Source organism: Carassius carassius, chromosome 20, assembly GCF_963082965.1.
Source record: "Carassius carassius chromosome 20, fCarCar2.1, whole genome shotgun sequence".
Classification (NCBI taxonomy): domain Eukaryota; kingdom Metazoa; phylum Chordata; class Actinopteri; order Cypriniformes; family Cyprinidae; genus Carassius; species Carassius carassius.
In genome coordinates, this window is record NC_081774.1 from 29,409,469 (window position 1) to 29,431,498 (window position 22,030).

At 36.7% G+C, this 22,030-nt stretch overlaps 1 protein-coding gene across 11 annotated transcripts in view; it reads right to left on the bottom strand.

Moving 5' to 3' along the window:
* Nucleotides 1–22,030, bottom strand: part of LOC132096816 (histone-lysine N-methyltransferase 2C-like) — a 110,226-nt gene that overhangs the window by 86,396 nt on the left and 1,800 nt on the right. For all 11 annotated transcript variants that reach the window (XM_059502439.1, XM_059502441.1, XM_059502440.1 and 8 more), the window contains exons 2-3: nucleotides 18,514–18,696; nucleotides 6,910–6,998 (exon numbers count right to left, since the gene is read on the bottom strand). In XM_059502439.1, coding sequence (XP_059358422.1) covers nucleotides 6,910–6,998; nucleotides 18,514–18,695 — 271 coding nt within the window. In that variant the 5' untranslated portion in view covers nucleotide 18,696. The remainder of the gene's footprint in view (nucleotides 1–6,909; nucleotides 6,999–18,513; nucleotides 18,697–22,030) is intronic.

Here is a 22,030-nt window from a genome sequence, read left to right on the forward strand (position 1 = left end):
GGTGTGTAGGGGTACTCAAAATAAAGGTCATTTAATCATAAAATTACTATTGTTTTGCATGAATAAGTGCATTTACTAATAATATTTCATGTTCATTTCTTGTTTATACAGGTTTGAGAGTAAAGCACTAAGCTTGAGTTAAGATGCATACAGAATGTACTTTTATTAACAACAGTAACAGGTGCAAAAAATACTTTTTATATACAGAAAATGTATATATTCCACTCTTATTAAATGTACCATTATTCTTTTAGCATATGGAACCGACCGAGTGATTATGTGTGATTTAGTAGCAAATTGAAGAAAAGTTTGTGACTTTTCTTACTTCATACACAAAAAAGTGTACAATTCTGACAAAATCTGATTTCTTGATTATTTGATATTTTATAATAGTAATTTTATAATTTCAAAATATAGAGAAAAAGCATAAATGAATGACCAATAAGTGCCCCTCTGCTGCTGTCTACTGGTTATAATTGTGATTTTATGTATTTTTTAAATTTTACACAAGTGTTTGTTTACCACAAAGTATATTTTGATCATCTCATTAAAAATTGCTGGAAACAGTTGGAAACTGAAAAGTGCTTGATTTTCTCTCTCAAAAGGTTGTACAAACCCTGAAATTAATTTTGTAATACATTCGACTATTTCTACAACAACACCATGGTTACAGTTAACGTTTGTGCTTCTGGTTTCCTGACGTACAGTATGTCAGCACTGTTTATAACAGAGATTTCTGTGCAGAATTTGAATGATTCTCACTAGATCTCGCAGTAACTTTATCATTGTGCGGCAGATTCAAACGCTTCTCACCAGATCTCGCAGCACTGTTGCATCTGTGCAGTAACAGTGTTGGAAAATCAACTTTGGCTCCCGAGCAGAGGTGGGTAGTAACGAGTTACATTTACTTCATTACATTTACTTGAGTAATTTTTTGGGGTAACGAATACTTTTCGGAGTATATTTAAAGATGGGTACTTTATACTCTTACTTGAGTAAATTTTGGGGAAAAATCTGTACTTTTACTTCGTTACTGTGGGCGACGCTCCTCTCGTTACTTTATCTTAATGCAATAAATGTTATAAATGCTTCAGTTTGATCCAAACACGCCGTCTACTTTTCTCTGGGCAATGAGCGATGCCCATTCGCGAATGATTCATTCTTTTGAGTCAATTCTGTTCAAAGGCTTGATCAAACCAATTGGCAAACGAGTGAATTGGTTCATGAATCAGTTTGAATGAGTCGTTCAGTTCCCTGCCGCACGCGCTGAGCGTCTGAAGTGGTTCACTCAGAGTTGTAACGTTTAAGAACAGAAAGAGCGCTGAAAACGTGACTGGAACTGCACTGAATTGAAATCTGCAAAGGTTATTATTTGCTAGCGATGGAGATCCTTATTAGATGAACACCGCGTGTGCTGTCTACTGTTTAACAGGTAATAACTTGTGCTACATTCGATTACAGTACACGATACTACTGTGACATTAGTTTGTTGTACGTGTGTGGCTTATAACAGAGGGGAGTCAAGTTGAATGCAGCTTCCAAAAGACAAAAAATAGCCGATTAAGATTTTATTAATTTTAATACAATCACACAGGTGCGAGTACGTTCAGCAAGTCATATTATCAGCTGCTAAATTCAGATCTGTGATCGCTGGCTGGCGCTGAGCCAGAGACAGATGCGTTTATACAGCGCTGCGCATTATAACCAATCACACATGATTCTTTTGAGCTTATTAAAGCATTGGCCAATCAGAGGTGTTCCGACGAGTCATCGCTAAAATGCCGGTGCTTCCTTCACTCGCTCCTGACTGAATACCTCTTTCTGGCGAATTCTCTCGTCAGAAACAACAAAGTGCAGATGTGTGTACGAATCTATAATTAAGATATTGATTTCACAGTGTTAACAGTTTCAGTGATTTTAATGGGAGTTTCTGAGAGTGATTGAAATCTAGACTGTCAGTGAAAATTATCTTTAATAATGTAAATGTTATTTGCTCTCTTTCTGAACAATGAAAGATTAGTAGCAATATTTATATCACATTAACTTTCAATGTTAAATTCACATTTAATATAAAGTCAGCTGTATTAAAAATATGTTATGGCATGACACCTATATCTGTTACTTAAGTAAACAGACAGGGTTTTATAATAAATTACATAAATTGGAGTAAAGGCTGATGAAATATATACATTTATACACGCACACATACATTACATACATTTTATCTATATATCTAAATAAAAATAGGCTCAGTATATATGACCCAAAGTAACTAGTAACTAACTACTTGAGTAGATTTTTTATCCAATACTCTTTTACTCTTACTCAAGTAACTATTCAAGACTAGTACTTTTACTTTTACTTGAGTAAATATTTCTAGAAGTACTTTTACTTTTACTTGAGTACAGTTTTTGGGTACTCTACCCACCTCTGCTCCCGAGTAAAGCTGTTCTGAGTTCAGAGAAGTTTATTTGAGTCGCAGTACGAGCTGCGTTTCAGTTGCGCAGCGCGGTTTAGTTCAACTTTCTTTTCGTTTAAGAGTTTAAGAGTTTGGCAATGTGGTGGTCGTGCCAGTGAGACCACTCACAAAAATTAGTCGCACCGGCAGAAAAAATTGTCGCAAAATGATCTGGTGCCCTGCATTTCTGCTGCTTTGTGTAACCAAATCTGCCATGATAAAACTTCTACAGAGTTTCAATAATGGATCTATTGTGTTTGAGGAATAAATGCGCTTTTGCTACCTGTGGCAATACAATGGGTAAAAATGTACATAAATTTGAATTATTTTAAGTTATATTAGGAGTTTTTACCAGTTTTCATAATGTTAATCAGTTTAAAACGGCATGGAAATGTTATTGTCAGTGTGTATTAATGATCTTTGAGTAAATTTACTGCACGATCTGAGTGGCTTGTCTTATTTGCAAACAAATTATCACTTAGAAGATCTAATATGAATACAGATTACAAAACACTAATCAAAAACAGGAGTTAGTTATAAATCAAAATAATCGTGATTATCAGTTTAACCATTATAGTGAAGCCCTACTAAAAAACATAATACGGAGAATACCTTAACTGAATAGCGATATGCTAAACACACTCAGACCTCGGAATACCTTTAAATAGCAATGTGCTAAAAACACTGTTAGCATCTGAATATCAATTTGCTAAACACTCAGAACTCCCAAGAAATGTTCAGCAAATGAACAGCAACATGCTAAAAACACCTTAGCAACTAAAAACCACTTGTGCTAAAAACACTAAGAACACTATAATGTCTTAACAGAAATATTACAAACACTCAGAAAAGCCTAGAAATTAAAAAAAAAAACATGTTAAACACACTCAGAAAAGCCTATAAACTCAATAACATGTTGAAACACCTTAGCAACTGAAAAGCAATGCGCTAAAAACACTAAGTATCTAAATAGAAATTTATAAACCACTGCAAACACCCCAAGGAAGCTGTTTGTAGAGTGGTATATAGATTTTGCACTGAATATAATTGCACATTATTTTCAATGTACTTTTTGTATAAAGACAATAAAGATTCTGATTCTGAAAAAACACCTTAGAAACTGAAAAGCAATGCCCCGGCAACCATTTGCAACACTCTGTCATTGAGACAGTGGGTTTTGCACGGACAAACATCACTCACATATTCTTTAGAAAAAGGTAAAAATGTAGATAGAACAGCATTTGAGTAAAAGAGTGAAAAGGCTGATAGCTTCCTACATGAAGTAGCGCTTCTTCTTTTTTTTCATCTTGAGTAGTTCTGGGTACTGAAGGGTCTTTCATAATTATGGTGCCATTTACTTCAGTGGTGACCTTGACACAGAGTTTATTTCAGGAGTTCAGGAGGCCAAGCAGTTACTGACAGCACCTTTAATGATGCCAGCTCATATTATTGACTGCAGGGGATGTTCCAGCCTCTAAGGTGAAAGTGGCTTGACATTCAAAGGCAGCGTCAGCTCTCCTGCAGTGTCAAGACAACTCACCTGGTTATTACAGCTCCTCACAGGCTCCACAGAACGAATGAAGAAACTGCTATGACAATTTCAACTAATCCAACTATGACCTAAATTGTAAATAATTATAAAAACAGACTGTATTCTTACAGTATTACTACTCCAGGTTTTAGACAAGCATGATAAATTTGCTTTCGTGATGCCAAATGTTGTGGGTTGTTAGATTGGTGCTTTTGTTCACGTGTCTGGAGCTGATTTTGTGGTGGCCTAGCAACAAAAAACGCAGAGCACTGTTTTGAACTGTTTTTTTTTGTGCCTCTCGTTTTCAGACCTAAGAAACGTGTTTGAGTCTGTCTGCCAAAACGACAACGTATGGAATGTAGGGATGCAACGATTTTTCCAAACCGATCCCGAAAATTCTGAGTATCTGCCGATACCGATCCAATCCGATACCAGCACAGTTTTTTTTTATTCATTATAGAATTTCTGTACTTCTCTGTGTTGACCTGTTCATTCTTTTTGTGTTAATCAAAATCTACTACATATACACAACTTAATTTTTATGAAAAATAACAAATGAAAAAATATATCATCATAAATTATTACAAAAATATCATTATAAACTAGGTTGGTAGATAATTCTGCAGCAAAAGATACTCTAGATTCTACAAAAATCACGGGTGCAGAATAATTTTATCAAATCTATTGAAATATTTTATTTACAAATAAAAGTGAATAAGTCTAAAATCTGGTAAAATGTTACACATTGCTCTTTGTATTTTTGTAAAATATATTATTGAAAAAACACGTATATACATTTATATAGAAATCGAAAAGACGTTTCTTTTAAATCTATAGCACAGTAATAAAGGCAGCAACATGTGATAGATAGGACAGAACAAGAAAGACTATAAATAATATTTGATTTCGCAGAAAATATTATAATACTGAAGGCGCCAATATAGAGCTAAACAAAGCACTTATGCGCATCCTGTGCACAGAATGATGAGCTTGAAACAACACAGAGTCACAGTGCACAGGGTACGCAGCCCTCCGAGTCCACATTGAAAGCTGCTCGGCTCGTGTTCATCTTCAGTTCTCTCTTCACAGCAGTTCAGTCAGTGTACTGTTTGAGTAAATTAATTACTCCATGATATTGGTTTATTTCAACTCAGAGGGAGTGTTGGCCACCTTAAAAAAGTAAATAAATTGTGGATTAATACTTACTGGAGATGCGAACCGTTTCAAGCGATTCAGTCATATTTGGAGAACTGGTTTAATCAGTTCACTAAGAAGAACCGGTTAAATCAAACGCTTTGTTCGCGAGCCAGACATCACTAGTACAAAGGCAAGAGATATTGATACGTAGTCTATTAAATCTGTGTGTTAGTTTACTGAGCCTTTTCTTTGAACATTAATAAACCTCTGTTACCGTATTTTCCACACTATAAGGCGCACCGGATTATAAGGCGCACCTTCAATGAATGGCCTATTTTAGAACTGTTTTCACATATAGGGCGCACCGGATTATAAGGCGCATAGAACAGAAGATACTGCAGTCAAACGTTTGACTGGGTTTGCGTTATGCATCCACTAGATGGAGTTGTGCTAAAGGGTATGTCAACATTTTGACAGAGCGACTTGATCCATATATAAGGCGCTCCGGATTATAAGGCTCACTGTCATTTTTTGAGAAAATTAAAGGCTTTTAAGTGCGCCTTATAATCAAGAAAATACAGTACTGTTCGCTCTTGAAGAGAGTTTCATTGTTTTGACTGTAACCGAACACAACACGCAGTTTGAACACTGAATGGAGGATGACAGACAGCTGCAGCAGAGAGAAAAGTTTATGTGAACTGAATTTAATGACTTTAATATTAATCTGTACATCACATTGAACTATGGAACAGCTTCAGAACACTTGAAATATGTCCATGAAAACGTTTTGGTGCTTTATAATGTTTTGTGCCTTTCGTGGGAGCTCAACAATAACACAGAATAGTATACACAGGATCGGATTTGGATCGGTCTCGTCTGATCAATACCCGATCTTCAGAAAATGCCTGGATCGGAGCTGATACCAATCCTGAGTATCGGATCGATGCATCCCTAATGGAATGTGCCACTCTATGACGTAACAGTGTGGATAAACACCACTTCCGCGGAAGATGATCAACACCTGCTTCTACAGCGCTGCCTGTTTATTTTAAAAACATTTTTAATTTTTAAATTAAAAAGAGAGGCAGTTCATGATGACCCCTACAAGAGTTAGATGCAATAATGAAAAACAATCATATTAACGCCTTCACAAAATAACACTAATTTACAAACCCCTCTAAAGCTAAATGGTGTAAACAACTGCAGCCAAAACAAGTAATTAATCTGCTTGTGGACCTGAATGTACATCATACCGTCAACAGAAACAGGCCAACCATGAGCAGGCAAAAGGGCAGAGAAAATAAGTGGAAAATGTGCAAGATGAGATTTTAAAAGGCTTTCAGCGGCCTTTAGCTTCCATTGCCTGCCGTGAAACTCAGTCACATGCTTTGAGAGGTGCTGGGGCGACTCCAGAGCAGAAAGGCTGTGGCTGGAGTCAAATCCTTTCAATTAGAGCTAGAGAGCAGAGCCATGTGGGGACGGGCTAAAATCTCATCAATCCTGCTCAAGGAGTGTGGATGGCCGAGCCTCTTGAAAGCTCCTCCTCGGCCAGCCGAGGTTTGAGTTAGATTGACTGCGCAGCTGGGAAAGAAAATCAATTCTGGGCTCCACATTGTGATTTTGTTTATCATTGGAACTGCCTCAGAGGAGAGGCAGCCTCGCTCTCTGACTCTTGAGGAAGGGGGATGTGACGGCTGAAAAGAAAAGACTGACACAGGAAACCCAGAGCAGAGAGAAAAGAAAAGAGAAGGAAAGCAAGCAAGGAAAAGAGGGCTGCAGTTACCTGTCTCCTGTGTGCTTCCTGTTTCTGCGGTCTCCATTCCATCTGTGCTGTCCTCATCCTCCACTAAAGCTTTTCCTCGCCCTCGATTCCTGAGAAAAAGAGATTCATTAGCACGCTCGCTTGAGGGAAGTCTGGTTGATTGTGTATTAGTTAAATACAGTCCCAGCTGTCGCCGAGTGTCCGCTGCCCCGGGGCAAGGGTGGGGCAGCCCTGCGAAAACCGTGTGTTTGTGTGTGGGTACGTTTGTTTACGTGCGCTTAGGGGGAAGTAATGAGTGCGAGACCTCTCATTAAAACTGCGGCTCAATGGACTAGCTTCATGAAGATGTCATTTCCGTATTTACTCAGAAGCCTTGAGGGCAGATACACAACCCTGCTCTCATACCTAGATTACACACTCAACCAGGTTTCACTTTTGGTGACTCATTCTTACAGGCAGCGTCCAGTCAGATCAGGTTTGGTGAGCATTTAAGCAGCACGCTTCATCATGTGGTTAGTGTGAGCTGTAATCGCACAATAATTAGCCTTTTTAGAATAATTACAAAGCCTGAATATTTAAATACAATGAAATAAACTTTTGTGGTTTTAAATATTTGCTGCTTACATGCATCTTGAAAGGAAAATAACAGCCCAACCAGGGGTGCGTTTCCTAAAACCATGGTTGCTAACTAAGTTAGCAACTTTGTTGGTTGTAATGCAATTTCCCATTGCCAACCAACTAAGTTGCTAACAGGTTAGCAACTATGGTTTTGGGAAACGCACCCCAGAACAGCAGAAAATTGTCTATATATGACAGGTAATTGGAGGGAATGAAAAATAAGACGGTTTGGAGAAATTGGGCGAAAACTTGGGCATTTCCATTTCCACCTCAGATTAAATATATGTCATTTAAAAAAATCCATAAAACCCTCAATACAGTACTGTTCAAAGGTTTGAGGTAAGTTAAAAAATAAATAAATAAATAAATAAATAGTTGTGCTGCTTCATATCTTCATATTATTGTGGAATTTTTATAGGGCACTTTGATGAATAGAAAGTTAAAAAGGAAATGTTTATTTATCTGAAATATAATTATTTGTAACAACGTTTTCTATGGAAGCTCATTTCCACCTCATAGTTAAAAAACGTAATTGTGAATTCTTATCTCACATTTCGAACTTTGTTTCTTGCACTTTTGAATTCTGTGTTAAAATCTCACAATTGTAACTTTTTTTCTTGAAATTCTTAGTTTTTTTTGCCATTCTATTTTTAAATCTTCTGTTTATCCAGCTACAACTATAGGCACAACCAGCACATCCGGGAACATTACTGTCAATTTCGTAACAGCCCCTTTTTAGGGGAAAACAAACTAGAATTCCCTTAGACTTCTATACAAATTAGCGACAAAAAGCAATGTCCGTACACAGCTGGCAGGCGTGAATAACTTAAGAAATTCCTAATACTAAACATGTCAATAATTATATGTCCACCGTGCCTGCCACAGAGTGTGAAAGATACATCCACAAACTTAATTTGGTCAATTTAAAAACACGTCCCTTCATTCTCCCAGTGTCAGATTGGTGTAACAAGCCCACCCAGTGGCCAGAGTCTTACCCGGACAGTCACCAGGTAAGCAAGTGAATGATTTTACTTCGTATTTGAAAGTAAACTTCTTTAAATGTATTTATTATGTCTTTATATTTAGAGTACTGAGTGCACTTTTCTGTCTAGCCATACAACTAGCCTGGCTTAGCTTTCGATTATCATCATTCGTAATTTATGATATCTCCATAACATCAAGATATGGATGATGATGACAGGTAGCCATGAATTTCAAATTTGGGGTTTTAAAACATCATTAGTGCACCCAACCAAACAACAACTCTTTGGCATGTTGTAAAGGTAAGTCCACTTCCTCAATCCAATACTGTATGGTGGTTCGATTTCCACTAAAAGTGGGCGTGAATCAGTTCAGAGACATTCTATGATGTCGCGCCGGTTATGCGTATAGGCACTTCCTGGGTTTCTTCTGCGAGGTGTATTTGAAGTTTCAGCGCGACAGTGCCCTCTGGCCTTCGGATGGAGATTTACTGCTGATCACAGAATCGTGCTTCACTGAAAGATATGCATGACAATCGCAGCTTCTAAAGAATCACAATTTCAAATTCCATTTCAATTTATCGTGCAGCCCTTCACAAAGATTATCATTATTTCTTAATATCTGATTGACAGGGAATCTTTTCAGCAGAGTTGCTTATGAGAACTTGAGCACCGCCAGTCCTACCACTATTTTTACTGTTTTCCATATCTTTTGAACTGTGCATTGTTCCCTATTTTATGATGTCACTGACTCATGCAGGAAAATCCACCTTTGTTTTCAAAAAGAACAGATAGAAATGCAAATCTCATTACCTTTAATGATTCCAATAAAATATTTTCATGATAGGCTGCCAGACACAGGAGTTTGTCCTCAGAAAGAGTGTGGTCTGAAGCTGTTGCCATGGTGCTCATGACGCTCCAGTCTTTCAGAACAAGCAGTACTCATTGCACAGTGTGAACATACTACAACATACTAGAACATACTAACATCTCATGCTTCTGTAAACAGCGGTTACACATCATCAAAAGTGACTAAGATAAATGGGTGGTCCAACACACTCTCATGGCTCACTCTCGTAACACTTTCAGAACTTTTTGGGTGATTTTGCATGATTTCATTCGTACAATCTACTTAACGATTAGTTTTAGGGGTGGCAAAATGTTTCCATACAAATCACATCGTACAAATTCATACTAAATGGCCCCTTTGTAAAAGAGGTTTTCTCATGAGATTGGGTCGGTGGTCCAGTGCCTCAACAACATCTACAACAGATCGATGGTCCAAATGTGAAGCTGGTTATATATGTTTCTATGTGTTGCTTCCCCAAATCATTTACACTCTGTTAGCACACATACATTCACATTTCCTCTGTGTGTTTACAGTAACAGTAAAGCTTCCCTATGAGATGTCAAAATACTTGACATCTCATTGGCGGAAGGCAGCTCATTTGGCGACCATCTTGGATTTGACCCCGGCAGCTTTTTTCCAGCCATGCAAGTAAAGCTGCTATTTATTTGAATGGTAAGACTGAAAGCTCAGATTTTTCTAGGCTATATTTAAATAATACATTTTACATTAGGATTTAAATTAGGAATTCTTACAGTGGTAACATAAATAGCTTATATCAGACACCAAAAAAATGAAGACATTTTTCATGCTTACTGACCTGCATGTGTTTACATGATATTCTTCTAAATATATATGCTAACTGTACAATAAAAATGAAAATTAGGCTGTGTTCTCTTCCTCACCCAAGGGGCATCCTAGGTGTATATGATTTTTTTCTTTCAGACAAATCAAGTCGGAGTTATATATATAAAAAAATGTCCTTGCTATTCCAAGCTCTATCATTGCACTTAGCGGGTGTTGCATTGCTTCAGTCCAAAAGAAGTTCAATAAAAAACGGCCATCCATAAAAAAAAAAGTGTTTCACACGGCTCCGGGGGGTAAACTAAGGTCTCCTGTAGCGAATCGATGTGTTTTTCTAAGTAAAATATCCATGTTCTAAGCATAATAATCACTTTAATCTAGCTTGCGCCAACATTTGTACACAGTAGCAGTTCTGGGAGCATGATATATGAGGTCAGCATTGCGCACGTGCCGGTGAGTCTCATGAAAACCAATGTGTGTTAACAGCCTCAAAAGAAGCAAAGTTTCCTTACTTTAGCTCTTACTTTTAGTCTTCTCTTGGCTTATATCGAAATCCTCCAACATTCTTTTTTAGAAATCCTCATTTCGTACATCAAATTAGTGACCGTTGTTTTGATCTCTTCTGTATTCGTCACTTCTAAACGCGGTGCAAAGCCGACTTCATACGTCATCTGTCCGGAACTGCTTTCGTGTACAACAGTGAGCACAAGCTATATTTAAGTAATTATTACATTTTAAATATGGTTATCTTTCTTACAAAAGGGCGAAAATTTTAGGTGGTGAAAATGTGCTGTTAAAAATGCATTTGTCTTTAAATCATTCATTCAAAAGATTCAATCAAGAAACAATGATTCATCCAGTAAAGAAACAAGTACATCTTGAATGAGTCATTGAATCATTCTATTCATAAATTCCATGTGATTTTGTTTATTTGCCAAATATATTTTCTTCAGAATTGTGAGAACTAAACAATTCCATAAAAAAAAAGTCTTAATCTATCTAGATTCATGCAGCTCTTTTTTTGCACACAAACAGCTTTTAATTCAGTCCAGTCTTTATGCTGCCTGCTGATTTTTGTTCATGGAACTATGCAGCAATAAAATGTTTTGCAAAAAGACACACAAAATAAATATGTTTGAAATCTAAACGTTTGACTTTCTTTTATTCACATTGGAATCGAAATCTATAAGAATCGTAATCAGAATTGAAATCGATAAAATTCCAACGATACCCAATCCTAACTAGGAGTTTTGTGATAAATGTTTGACAGATACATGGTCAATTTAGTTAACTGAAGATACTTCATTACAGAAACTAGGCTTTTCCAGTCCACCAGTATAAAGCCTGTAACTTGTCACAGTTATACCTAGTTTATAGGTATAACTGTGACAAGTTACAGGCTTTATACTGACCAAAAAAAAAAACCTCTAGTTCAAACTCATATGTGTGAAATTAGTTTGACACTTCCTTTTGGTTATGTTGCTTAATTCGTTGTGGTTATGAACTAACAGAGCTCTGGAGTTTTTCACATTTTGTATGATGCTGTTATCTGACCTCAGAATACTTCTTCTGTTTCCTATAGCCCCATCAAAAGGTTTTATGATGTAAAACTTGATTCTTATGGAAGTTTTCCTTAACCAAATGACATGAGGGTGTAAATCATGGCTTCTAAAGGCCTGTTCACAACAACACGAATGCTCTGGGCATGTGACCAAAAGCACAAATCCTAATGGCTGCCCAGTTTTCTTCGCAGTGTGATGAAAATCCACACTATAAAAAAAAAAAAATCAAAATCTTATTCTCAATCCAAATGTATTCCCAATCCTATAACATACACATATTGTGCAGTCCTATTGTCTGCAACACTAATAAAAAAAAATAAAAAAAAATCCTTTGACCCACTCTTGGTCAGAATCCCCCAACTGAGAACAAACACGCATCCAATACAGCCAAACATCCATTTCTATGCGCTTTTCTACACATCCAGCCCACAAATGCGCAGTAAAGATCCACGACTGTCAGAATCCCATGGGGGGCTCTTCTTGTCTGATCTATGTATCACTTCATCAGGGTGATAATTGTCAGGCATTCAAATTAAAGTCTCACAGTTTGAAGACAGAGGAAGAACGGCAAGCAGAGTTGAAAGGGAAGCTTGCCCCTCTTTGGGGCTGGAGTGAGGAGGGAGTGTGAGGGATGGATGGGTAATTACCAGTGCCACTGGAGAGAGAAATCGCAGTCTGTCCCATGCCAAAAATGACTCCTCCCTGCAAATGACTTCCTATACCAGACAGTTAACAAGGCTGAATGCTGACAAAGGGGCGGAGGGATTTCACCCTAGAGGTTACAGACACAAATGGAGCAAAATCTTCAGAACCACAGACCACATGTCTGGGTTTAAGGAGCTAGTTGAAGTAAGTTGAACAAGGTTTTTTTAAATATATATTTAAATTTATACACACACACACACACACACACACACATACACACACATACATAAATAAAATATAGGATCACAGTGCAGCCCTCAAAAACTAATTAATTGTCATTTTAAATATTTATCTATCTTTGCCACTATCATTTAAAATATAATCAAATTTAGTATGATCCCTTTTTTTTACAATGTATTTTAATAAGTACAGGTCACAGGTATGTTGTTTCATTTTTACATTAATATATACAGTACAGACCAAAGGTTTGGACACACCTTCTCATTCAAAGAGTTTTCTTTATTTTCATGACTATGAAAATTGTAGATTCACACTGAAGGCATCAAAACTATGAATTAACACATGTGGAAATATATACATAACAAAAAAGTGTGAAACAACTGAAAATATGTCATATTGTAGGTTCTTCAAAGTAGCCACCTTTTGCTTTGATTACTGCTTTGCACACTCTTGGCTTTCTCTTGATGAGCTTCAAGAGGTAGTCACCTGAAATGGTCTTCCAACAGTCTTGAAGGAGTTCCCCGAGAGATGCTTAGCACTTGTTGGCCCTTTTGCCTTCTGTCTGTGGTCCAGCTCACCCCTAAACCATCTGGATTGGGTTCAGGTCCGGTGACTGTGGAGGCCAGGTCATCTGGCGCAGCACCCCATCACTCTCCTTCTTGGTCAAATAGCCCTTAATGCCTTCAGTGTGACTCTACAATTTTCATAGTCATGAAAATAAAGAAAACTCTTTGAATGAGAAGGTGTGTCCAAACTTTTGGTCTGTACTGTATGTAACATTTCACAAAAGTTATTTTAAGCATTGAAGTAGACACATGACTTGCATTTAATATGCTTTCTATGTAATATTCAATCAAAATAATCCCATTATCATGAGGACAAACGTATATTTAAAAAAAATGCTATCTATAGTTTCACCGTTGAAACATTTATTGACTGTAATATGGCCAGCCATTTGCATGAGCCTATATGAGTAAGTAAACAAAGCTTATCGCCACTAGAGCCAGAGCTCAATGTGTCTAGTTCAAATGACACTCATCAGGGGACAAAGGCATTTGTAAGCTGAGCACCAAGTTAGCCAGTAACATATTCCTTTGTGATTTCAAAAGGAAATCATTTAGTACACATATAACACAAACATGCTAATTTAGCACACCCCTGTGCCACACAATGAAGCTAATATTGCTCTGACAGGTCAATAATCTATCATTCATAATGCACTTTAGGATAGATTTGTTTGGTCCAGGTACCTTTAGAGTAAATCATCAGCTATTCAAATGGGTTGGATGGAGGCACCACAGAGATGAACCATGTTAACGCCCAAACCCAAGACGATTCCGTAGTAGACAGAGAATTAAATATGCATCACGATTCCCAGACAGCCAAACATAAACTCTGTCTGGATGAAGAAACATGAAAATGGCCTACTTATGAATGGTCTTTATGGATGTAAATGAACAAACTGAACAATATTTGAATAGATTTCCCTTTTGATCAAACCGTAAAGAACCACAGTCAATTCCCAAGGAATGCATGAACTGATTAAATCTGCACTAATACAATGTAAACTGCTTTGGATAAAACCATCTGCAAAATGCATTTATTTAAAAAATTATATTCATTTAAAGCCAACATTAAAAATGCCATTCGCAAACCAATTTACTTCCATAATGCAATTTAGTGAAACAGTATTTAATGAGAAAAAAACTAAAGAATATGGCATCATGACAATTCTAATAACTGATTTAAATGACTTTAAATACTAAACCTTGGTCTCATTCAAGAACAACATCATAGCCGGACAGCTATGATGTCATCTAGCCTCCACCTGCAACTGCCAGTAATGTTTCACTACGTAATGCTGATGTCGTTTGTTTTAAATCCCTGTGTTGTCTCTGGACAGCATAAAATGTCACAGGTAAAATAAAAATCATCATGTAGTACACACATTTGAAGTTATATTTGTGCATACATACATAGGTACTGGTCTATGTGTCTGGAAAATGAAAAGAGGAGAACACAGTAATGCACGGTCCATTTAGGCATGCTCGGCACCCAACCCCCAAGCCCAGAGACCTATAACTTATCCCCATGATCCCACCATACAGAGAGAGAGACAGAGGGGAAAAAACTGCTTTAGAAAGTAGAGCCAATGCAGGATTACAGTATAAACTCTGGAGTGGAGTTTTATGGAATGGATTTAAAACATGATGCAAACAGACCCAATGGTTTCCTTCAAAAACATGGGACTAAATTCAATTAAACCCTTAGAAATCCACTAAACTGACTAAAGCAAGCAACAAAAGGGACTGTAAAACAATAAACTAAAGAATTCCTTTTGGTCACCAAAGCAAGCAGCATTATTGCTATTATAAACAATTAAGGATTTCAACCAACATATAATACTGAATATTAAATGTGTAATCTTTCCCACACTGTTTGTGATACAGACTTGGATGACATCTCGAACCATGTGGCTTGTTGAGGAGAGGAATGCCATTATTTTTCTAAGTGTTGGCGGATGGTAAGATGGGTGAATAAACCTCCAGACTTAAACTGAATGGAATCTTATACTTGGGCTTGGATCTGTTGTCATGGGCTAATAAGAAACCACAACACTGTGAAGAAACAGCCTCATATTACCTTAGCAACCACATAGCATTCACACACAACACCCTAGCTTCTGGGGTTAATTTCATAATGACTTTAATTTTTGTTGGAAATTGAAATTAGATTTATTTATTTATTTTGCATTATAAAGTCTATTAAGTTTTAAAATAAATACTTTACAAATGTTTTCTTCTTGTAAACAATAAGAATTTATGACATTCAGGTCACTGAGATATGATTTTCTGTAAAAACACTTTGAAGAAATGTGTTAAATGTCACATATGCAAAACAAAAATAAATATTTACAGACACTTTTATTTAACCATTTATTTTATGTAATAATTCTACAAAAATTGTAGTAATATGAAATTTTATGGTACTATTATGAACCCTTTAGGGATAAAGAATATACAAAGATGTCCCTTTATACCACTAAATATACAGTTTTTGCTATTGTTTTGAAAGTGTAGTAATTTCAGTAGTATGCACTCTAGGGCAGTTCTTCTATTGAAGAATATGGATTTTGTGAGATCTATTATATGAAGAGATTAAGTTTTCCTTCCTCTTTGGAGTTTTACAAGCTGTTCGTGAATAGATAATATCCCTAAAGTTGCAAAGACTAAAGTCTCAAATCCAAAGAGATCTTTATAAAAGTTAAGACTCCTCCACGCCCTCCTAAAAACCTTGTTTAAACACGCCCCCACTTGTCTACGTCACTATGTGGGACGATTTGCATAACACAGCCCGACTGAAAACGAACTCTGGAGTGGTTCGATTGTAGTGAGAAAGCAATCCGATCCAACAAACCAGGCTATATCACAATGCATAATGGGTAATTACGTAGGTTCCGTGAAAAACAGTAGACGAAGTCTGTGGGTGAACACGTCTTTGCCATTTAAAATCAAAGCGCGGCTTTTCATTTTATAATACAGTCTTATTGCTCTTCGTAGTAGGTGCATTTTAACAATGATTTCCCAATGAATCCTGGACTCCTGATCAAAATAATTAATTAAATTAATAAATTAATATAACGACAGCTTAAACATCAATAAGCCCTCAAAACTGTTGAAGTTCCATCAAAGCTGGTTCCATCCTGACGGATGACAGCTATGAGCGTAATTCCGGAAAATAAACTGTGGAACTTTGACCAATGAGAGGACAGTTTCCTCGCACGTGGCTTGTATTAACAATTTTGATTGATTTAGAGACTTTGCCGTGTGAAAGCAAACCGCACCAAGAATAAAAAGCAACATTGTAATCATTTTAATCCCTGTTTCGTAACAAAGCAATCAATCTACAGGTGTGATAGCACCCTAAATTGTATTTCAACACTGATCCAGAACAGTTCAAATATTCGAGAGTGTGCAGCACATTTTATAAGGGACTGTTTTCTGGAAGAGTCTGTGCACAAAGGCTGTTTCTATAAAGTGGGGCAATTCCAACTTTGCAAGGACAGCCTGCCGCTTTTGACTCACAGCCTGTAAGTATGTTTTTATATTTAAAGAATTTGCCACTGACTATTCAAATTAGAGATTAGAGATTAGAGGTTGACTATTCAAATTAGACAAATTAGTTTGTCCTTTTTCAGATCACAAATGCAGACATGGTTTTATGTTTATGCACCGCGATACGCAATGCAATGCATAAAAAGACAGGAAAAGTCATTATAATTAGTAATTATGCCCCACTGGATGCAACAAATGCCTCGTTTGTAATGGGTTTTATTGGTTTTGTCTGGTCATCCCAGGACACACAGCATCACAGTATGGTAAGGGGCGTAACATTTCCGTCCCACGCTTGAGGCATTCGGCCAATCATAATGCACTGGATAGCTGGCCAATCAGAGCACACCTCGCTTTTCAGAACGATGAGCTTTGAAAACTTTCAGAAAGACAGGGCATTGAGGAGCAACAATAATGTGCAGTATGTGGAAAATAATGTGTTTTTTTAAACGTTAAATCACATAAACACATTGCACTACACCAAAAACACAAAATAATGTTCTTTTTAGCAATGTCATATGACCCCTTTAATGAAAAGCACCTTGCACCAGACCGTTCCTAGTTGCAGACACTGCTATCACACCTTACACACTCATAGTAAGCGCCTAAGCTGGCAGAGGCACCTGCGCTTTTCACTTCAAAGACTCCTATGTAATTAATCCCCTCAGGAAAAATACCAAGCACCTCCCCTCCATTTAGATGGTTATCCAAGTCAAAAAAGATGTACATATTCTTCTAAAATGCAGATGTGAAACAGAGGAAGTTTGCCAGGACTACCATTCAATAACTGCCCCTGTACATCCAATGGCTTTTGGTGAGCCTGAAGTCCCTCCCTGGATTATGCTGCCAGTCAGGTAAACTCTAAGCAGGTACTTCTCTTTAGAGGAACTGTAATGTGTTCTATGGGTAAATAGCCTAAGGGCTCAGAGGGGTTAATTGAACGCACCGTCATTCAAAGCTGCCTGCCAGAGAGAAATATCAGAGCCGTGTTCATGAAGCTAAACTAGTCAAATACATAGCTTTTCGCATAGGAGGAAAGCTTATGATTAGTCTATGAATCCAATTTTTTCATCATGTCAACACTGGATATGAGCGGTGCATCAAAGCTAGAATGTTCTCAGTATAAATCAACAAAGATTGAAAGTGTCCACATTGCACCCTGTTTCACTTTCTATTTGCAATGTGCTTCACTGCTAACCCTTCCACATTATTTTTAGCACGTAATTTAAAAATAAATACTAAAAACTAAAATCAGTTTGAAGGCTACAAGTGAATTTAGGCATCACAACAGTATGAAAAATGGGTATACCTTTTAAGATTGGCTGAAAATAGTATTTAAAAAAATATTATTAAACTACTGGAGTTTTTAAAGGAAAAAATATATATATAAAATGAAATATCAACTTTTTCATTTAAATGAACTTGCTTTATTCTGGTACATAATACCCACTTTTCTGTTGGAACATGCTGCAACACATAATATAGTTATAAACAAAACTGTTTGGAATTCAAAAACAACCCACCAATGGACAGCAATGGACCTCCATTTCAAAATAAAATGGGACACAAGACTAACCACAAACTCCCATCCAGCTGTTGAACATTTTGACGTGACACGCAGCTTTAATGCCATCAGTGTTGACAGCCTTAAGTTTACCATGCTTCCGGTATAAACACAGAGTTTTACCAACAGGTTAAATTTCATAAGATCACAAAATTCTTCACTTATAGGACCAATGGTCCTCATTTTCTGAAGACATTTAGACTTCCAATTGACATCAATAATGACAGCAATTCAGAAGTTTAATTGAACTTACTTCTTTCTCTGTCTGGGCACAGCCGGAAGCGGTGTTGCCGTGGATAACGCGTCCTTACGAGGGCGGCCCCGGGGCCGCTTATCGGTGGGGGCCGGACTTCCAGTGGGAGTGGCCCCAGAGCTGCTATGAGATGGCGAGGGTCCTTTGTCAGAGGGGTCTAGACTTTTCTCCTCTGATGACATTCTGTGAGAAAAATTATGTAATATATTAGAAAAATATATAAGTGCACATAATGTTATATAATCCAGAGATGGTTCTAATATGCTAATTTGCTGATTATCAATATTTATATTGTATTTATACTTTTTTTTTTCTTTGATGAATAGAAAGATCAAAAGACTAGCATTTATGTGACATGAAAAGCTTTTGTAACATTATACACTATTCCATTCAAAAGCTTGGAAACAGTATGATTTATTTTCTTTTTCCTCTTATGAAAATGATAGAAATTCATCTTTTTATTTAGAAAGTATGCTTCAAATTGATCAAACGTGAGGATAAAGACATTTATAATGTTACAAGATATTTCTATTTCAGATAAATGCGGTTCTTCCTAACTTTCTATTCATCTACTCAGCTGTTTTCAACATAATACATTTTTGAGTAGCAAATCAGAATTTTAGAATGATTTCTGAAGAATCATGTGATTGGAGTAATGATGCTAAAAATATAGCTTTGAAACCAAAGGAATAAATTACATTTTAAAATATTTACAAATAAAAGAAAAAAAACATTTTAACTAGTAAAAATATTTCAAAATGTTACTGTTTTTGCTGTATTTTGGACCGAATAAATGCAGACTTGGTGAGCAGAAAATAATTCTTTAGAAACATTAAAAATCTTGTTGTTCAAAAACTTTTGACTGGTAGTATTTAGCCTAGTATGAATATTTTTCGACAGTGATTTCACATTTCTTGTTTGTATGAAGGCTAAATACAAATAACAGGTGTACATTATTTGTGCTGGTTTTTTTCCCCTCTAAAATATCATATGGTTTTATGAGGTGTCATAGACATAGACAAATTTTTCATAAGTTTGTATGTACAGACGTCTGTTGTGTTCTTGCCAGTTTTTACAAGGCTTTTTTTTATAGTGTTCATATCAATATCGGAATTATATAGTATCGACCAAAATATTAAGAAAAATATTGTTACATAAATTTTGTCCATACCGTCCAGCTCTAGCTATAATGTAGACTCTTTTTTTACAAAACGCTACATTTCCAGGAAAGCTTTCCAACACATTTCCCAAGTTTTCCCAGCTTTGCGGCAGTTTTTCGCCTTTAAAGCACAACATTCACCAACCAGTGAGGCTTAATTCTGATTTTATTAAACACTGGTAATGCTAGAGGAGAAAACAATACCTGATCTTAAAATTTTAAGAATAATTTAATAAACTATGATTTATTAAGTATGATTTGCCCTTAATATGGGGTCCAACTCACAACTGAACCACCCTGAAAATGAATAAAAACAAGTGTTAGCACACTTTATTAATTCCAATAAAAGCAAACCTAACAATGCTGATTGCTTATTGGTTGCATTAGATATCAGAGCAAAAAAGAAACATTTTTGCTACACAGATTTCTCTCAATTTAATTCATTATCAGTTGTGTGTTTTTTTTAAATCATCTTGACTTATAAACACAGCATGAAAGACATGGGCCTCCATGCTCCAATTTAAAGTAAACGCAGCACAGTTGTAGGTGACAGACCAAGTTTTGGTCATGTGTTTGTATTCTTTCTCAAAGTTGTGCATATCGTTAAGTCGCTGCTCTGCTGGATTCCCGGTGCTGACCCTTGTGCCTGCTCTGTGTGGTGCTTCTGCCAACCTATCCACTCAGCTGACAAGGCACACTGCCAACGGGATGCTGTCTTTTCCGGGAACTACGTGGGATCCCTCCCTGGGCTGCTCTCATTGTATCCTGCCTTGAGTAAACAATTAGACCTCACATGGTTGAGTCAAGCCTTCACTCAGGCTGTGTGTCCTGCCATTATTGTGTACGTACATATTGTCTGTGTCAGCCGTTTAAAGACCTCATGAAATGGCTTGGTGAAAGCATTTTACTTTCATGTTGATTTCCTACTGAAACAGGAAGCTGGGGGTGGATAAATTGAAGAACTGTCTCCTATTTTAAAACAGCCAGTAGGCTTTAGTTTGCATCACAGATGAGACGCACGAGTTGCTACATGCTATTGCTAATAAAAATGCTTGTTGGAGATGTGTCGGTGCTGCACAGACCGATTGGTGTATGACATCAAAGTACCGTGAGAGTGATTGGAGAGCAGACAACTCTTTATGCTCTTATGGTACTTTGATGCTATACACCAATCAGCCTCTGCAACGCCGATAAAACTCGAACAAGCCCAAATGCGATATTGGGGGATGGACATCGTCTTTCTAGACAGTACTTGATTGGATAAACCATAAAGTCCGCATGAACTGGAAGTTGCTGCCAACTTTATTTTAGTGTAGTGACGTATTTCCATCTGAAACGGAATATTGAGAAGAGGGCATTGTTTTATTTTTCTCCTCTCTGTCTCTCACTAATAGCAATCTAATGGTTGAAGGGGTCTTCTTAAGGATATTCTGCCCAAGCCGTCTAACTGATGTCATCAGAGTAGGAATGCCATTCCAGAGCGGAAGCAAATGTTCAGGTTTTATTATTAAAGATTACCAAGATAAATAGTTTTATCCAGTGGATTAATTTGCATCGATTAATTGTTTACATCAAGACTTGCAATGTGTGCTGGTTAAGTAAATAAAGTCCATTTTTATTTCATGCGGACTTTAAGTGCAGGATGATGCATCAATTTGCTCAGTCCTTTTTCAGAAAAAAAAAGCTGTTTATTTTGGTCAACCAAGAGTAAATGAAACATAAGCTAAGAGTCACCAAAACTCCAAGTCTGATTTCATGAGGTCTTTAACAGAATAGAAAATATCAGCATATGGACCTGAAGTATAACGACAATGGTTTAAAGGTGTCTTTTAAAATTGCCATAATTCATCTACTGAGTCCATAGCAATCATCAGCCCATAGTTAACATCTGTATCAACCTTGCAAAAGCAAAGGATTTCCAAATCTCTCAAGAGGTATTACTACATAAAAAAAGACTAAAGTTACATGAAATAAAAAGTTAAAGGTTACAAAATGATACAGGCCTTTGAATCTTCCCTCTCTTCACTCATTTAAACAGCAGTACAGAATGATGCTGCTTCATAATTATTTTCTTCGGATTCATTTTACAACACAATTAGCAAATGTTGTATCACTAAATCCAATTTAAAGTTTTCAGGACATTGTCCATAAACAGGTTTTTCTAACTTACAACATGGTAGCAAGCACCAGCTATTGTGTTCACATGGGCATTACATTTGTGTTTTAACTGCATTAATGTTTATTTGCGGTCTACATTTGATACTGTTGCTATTTTGCACCTGAATTTCCGACTTGGTTCAATGACAACCTACATTAACTGTATAAAACCATCCATACTGTAATAATTTACTTGTGCAT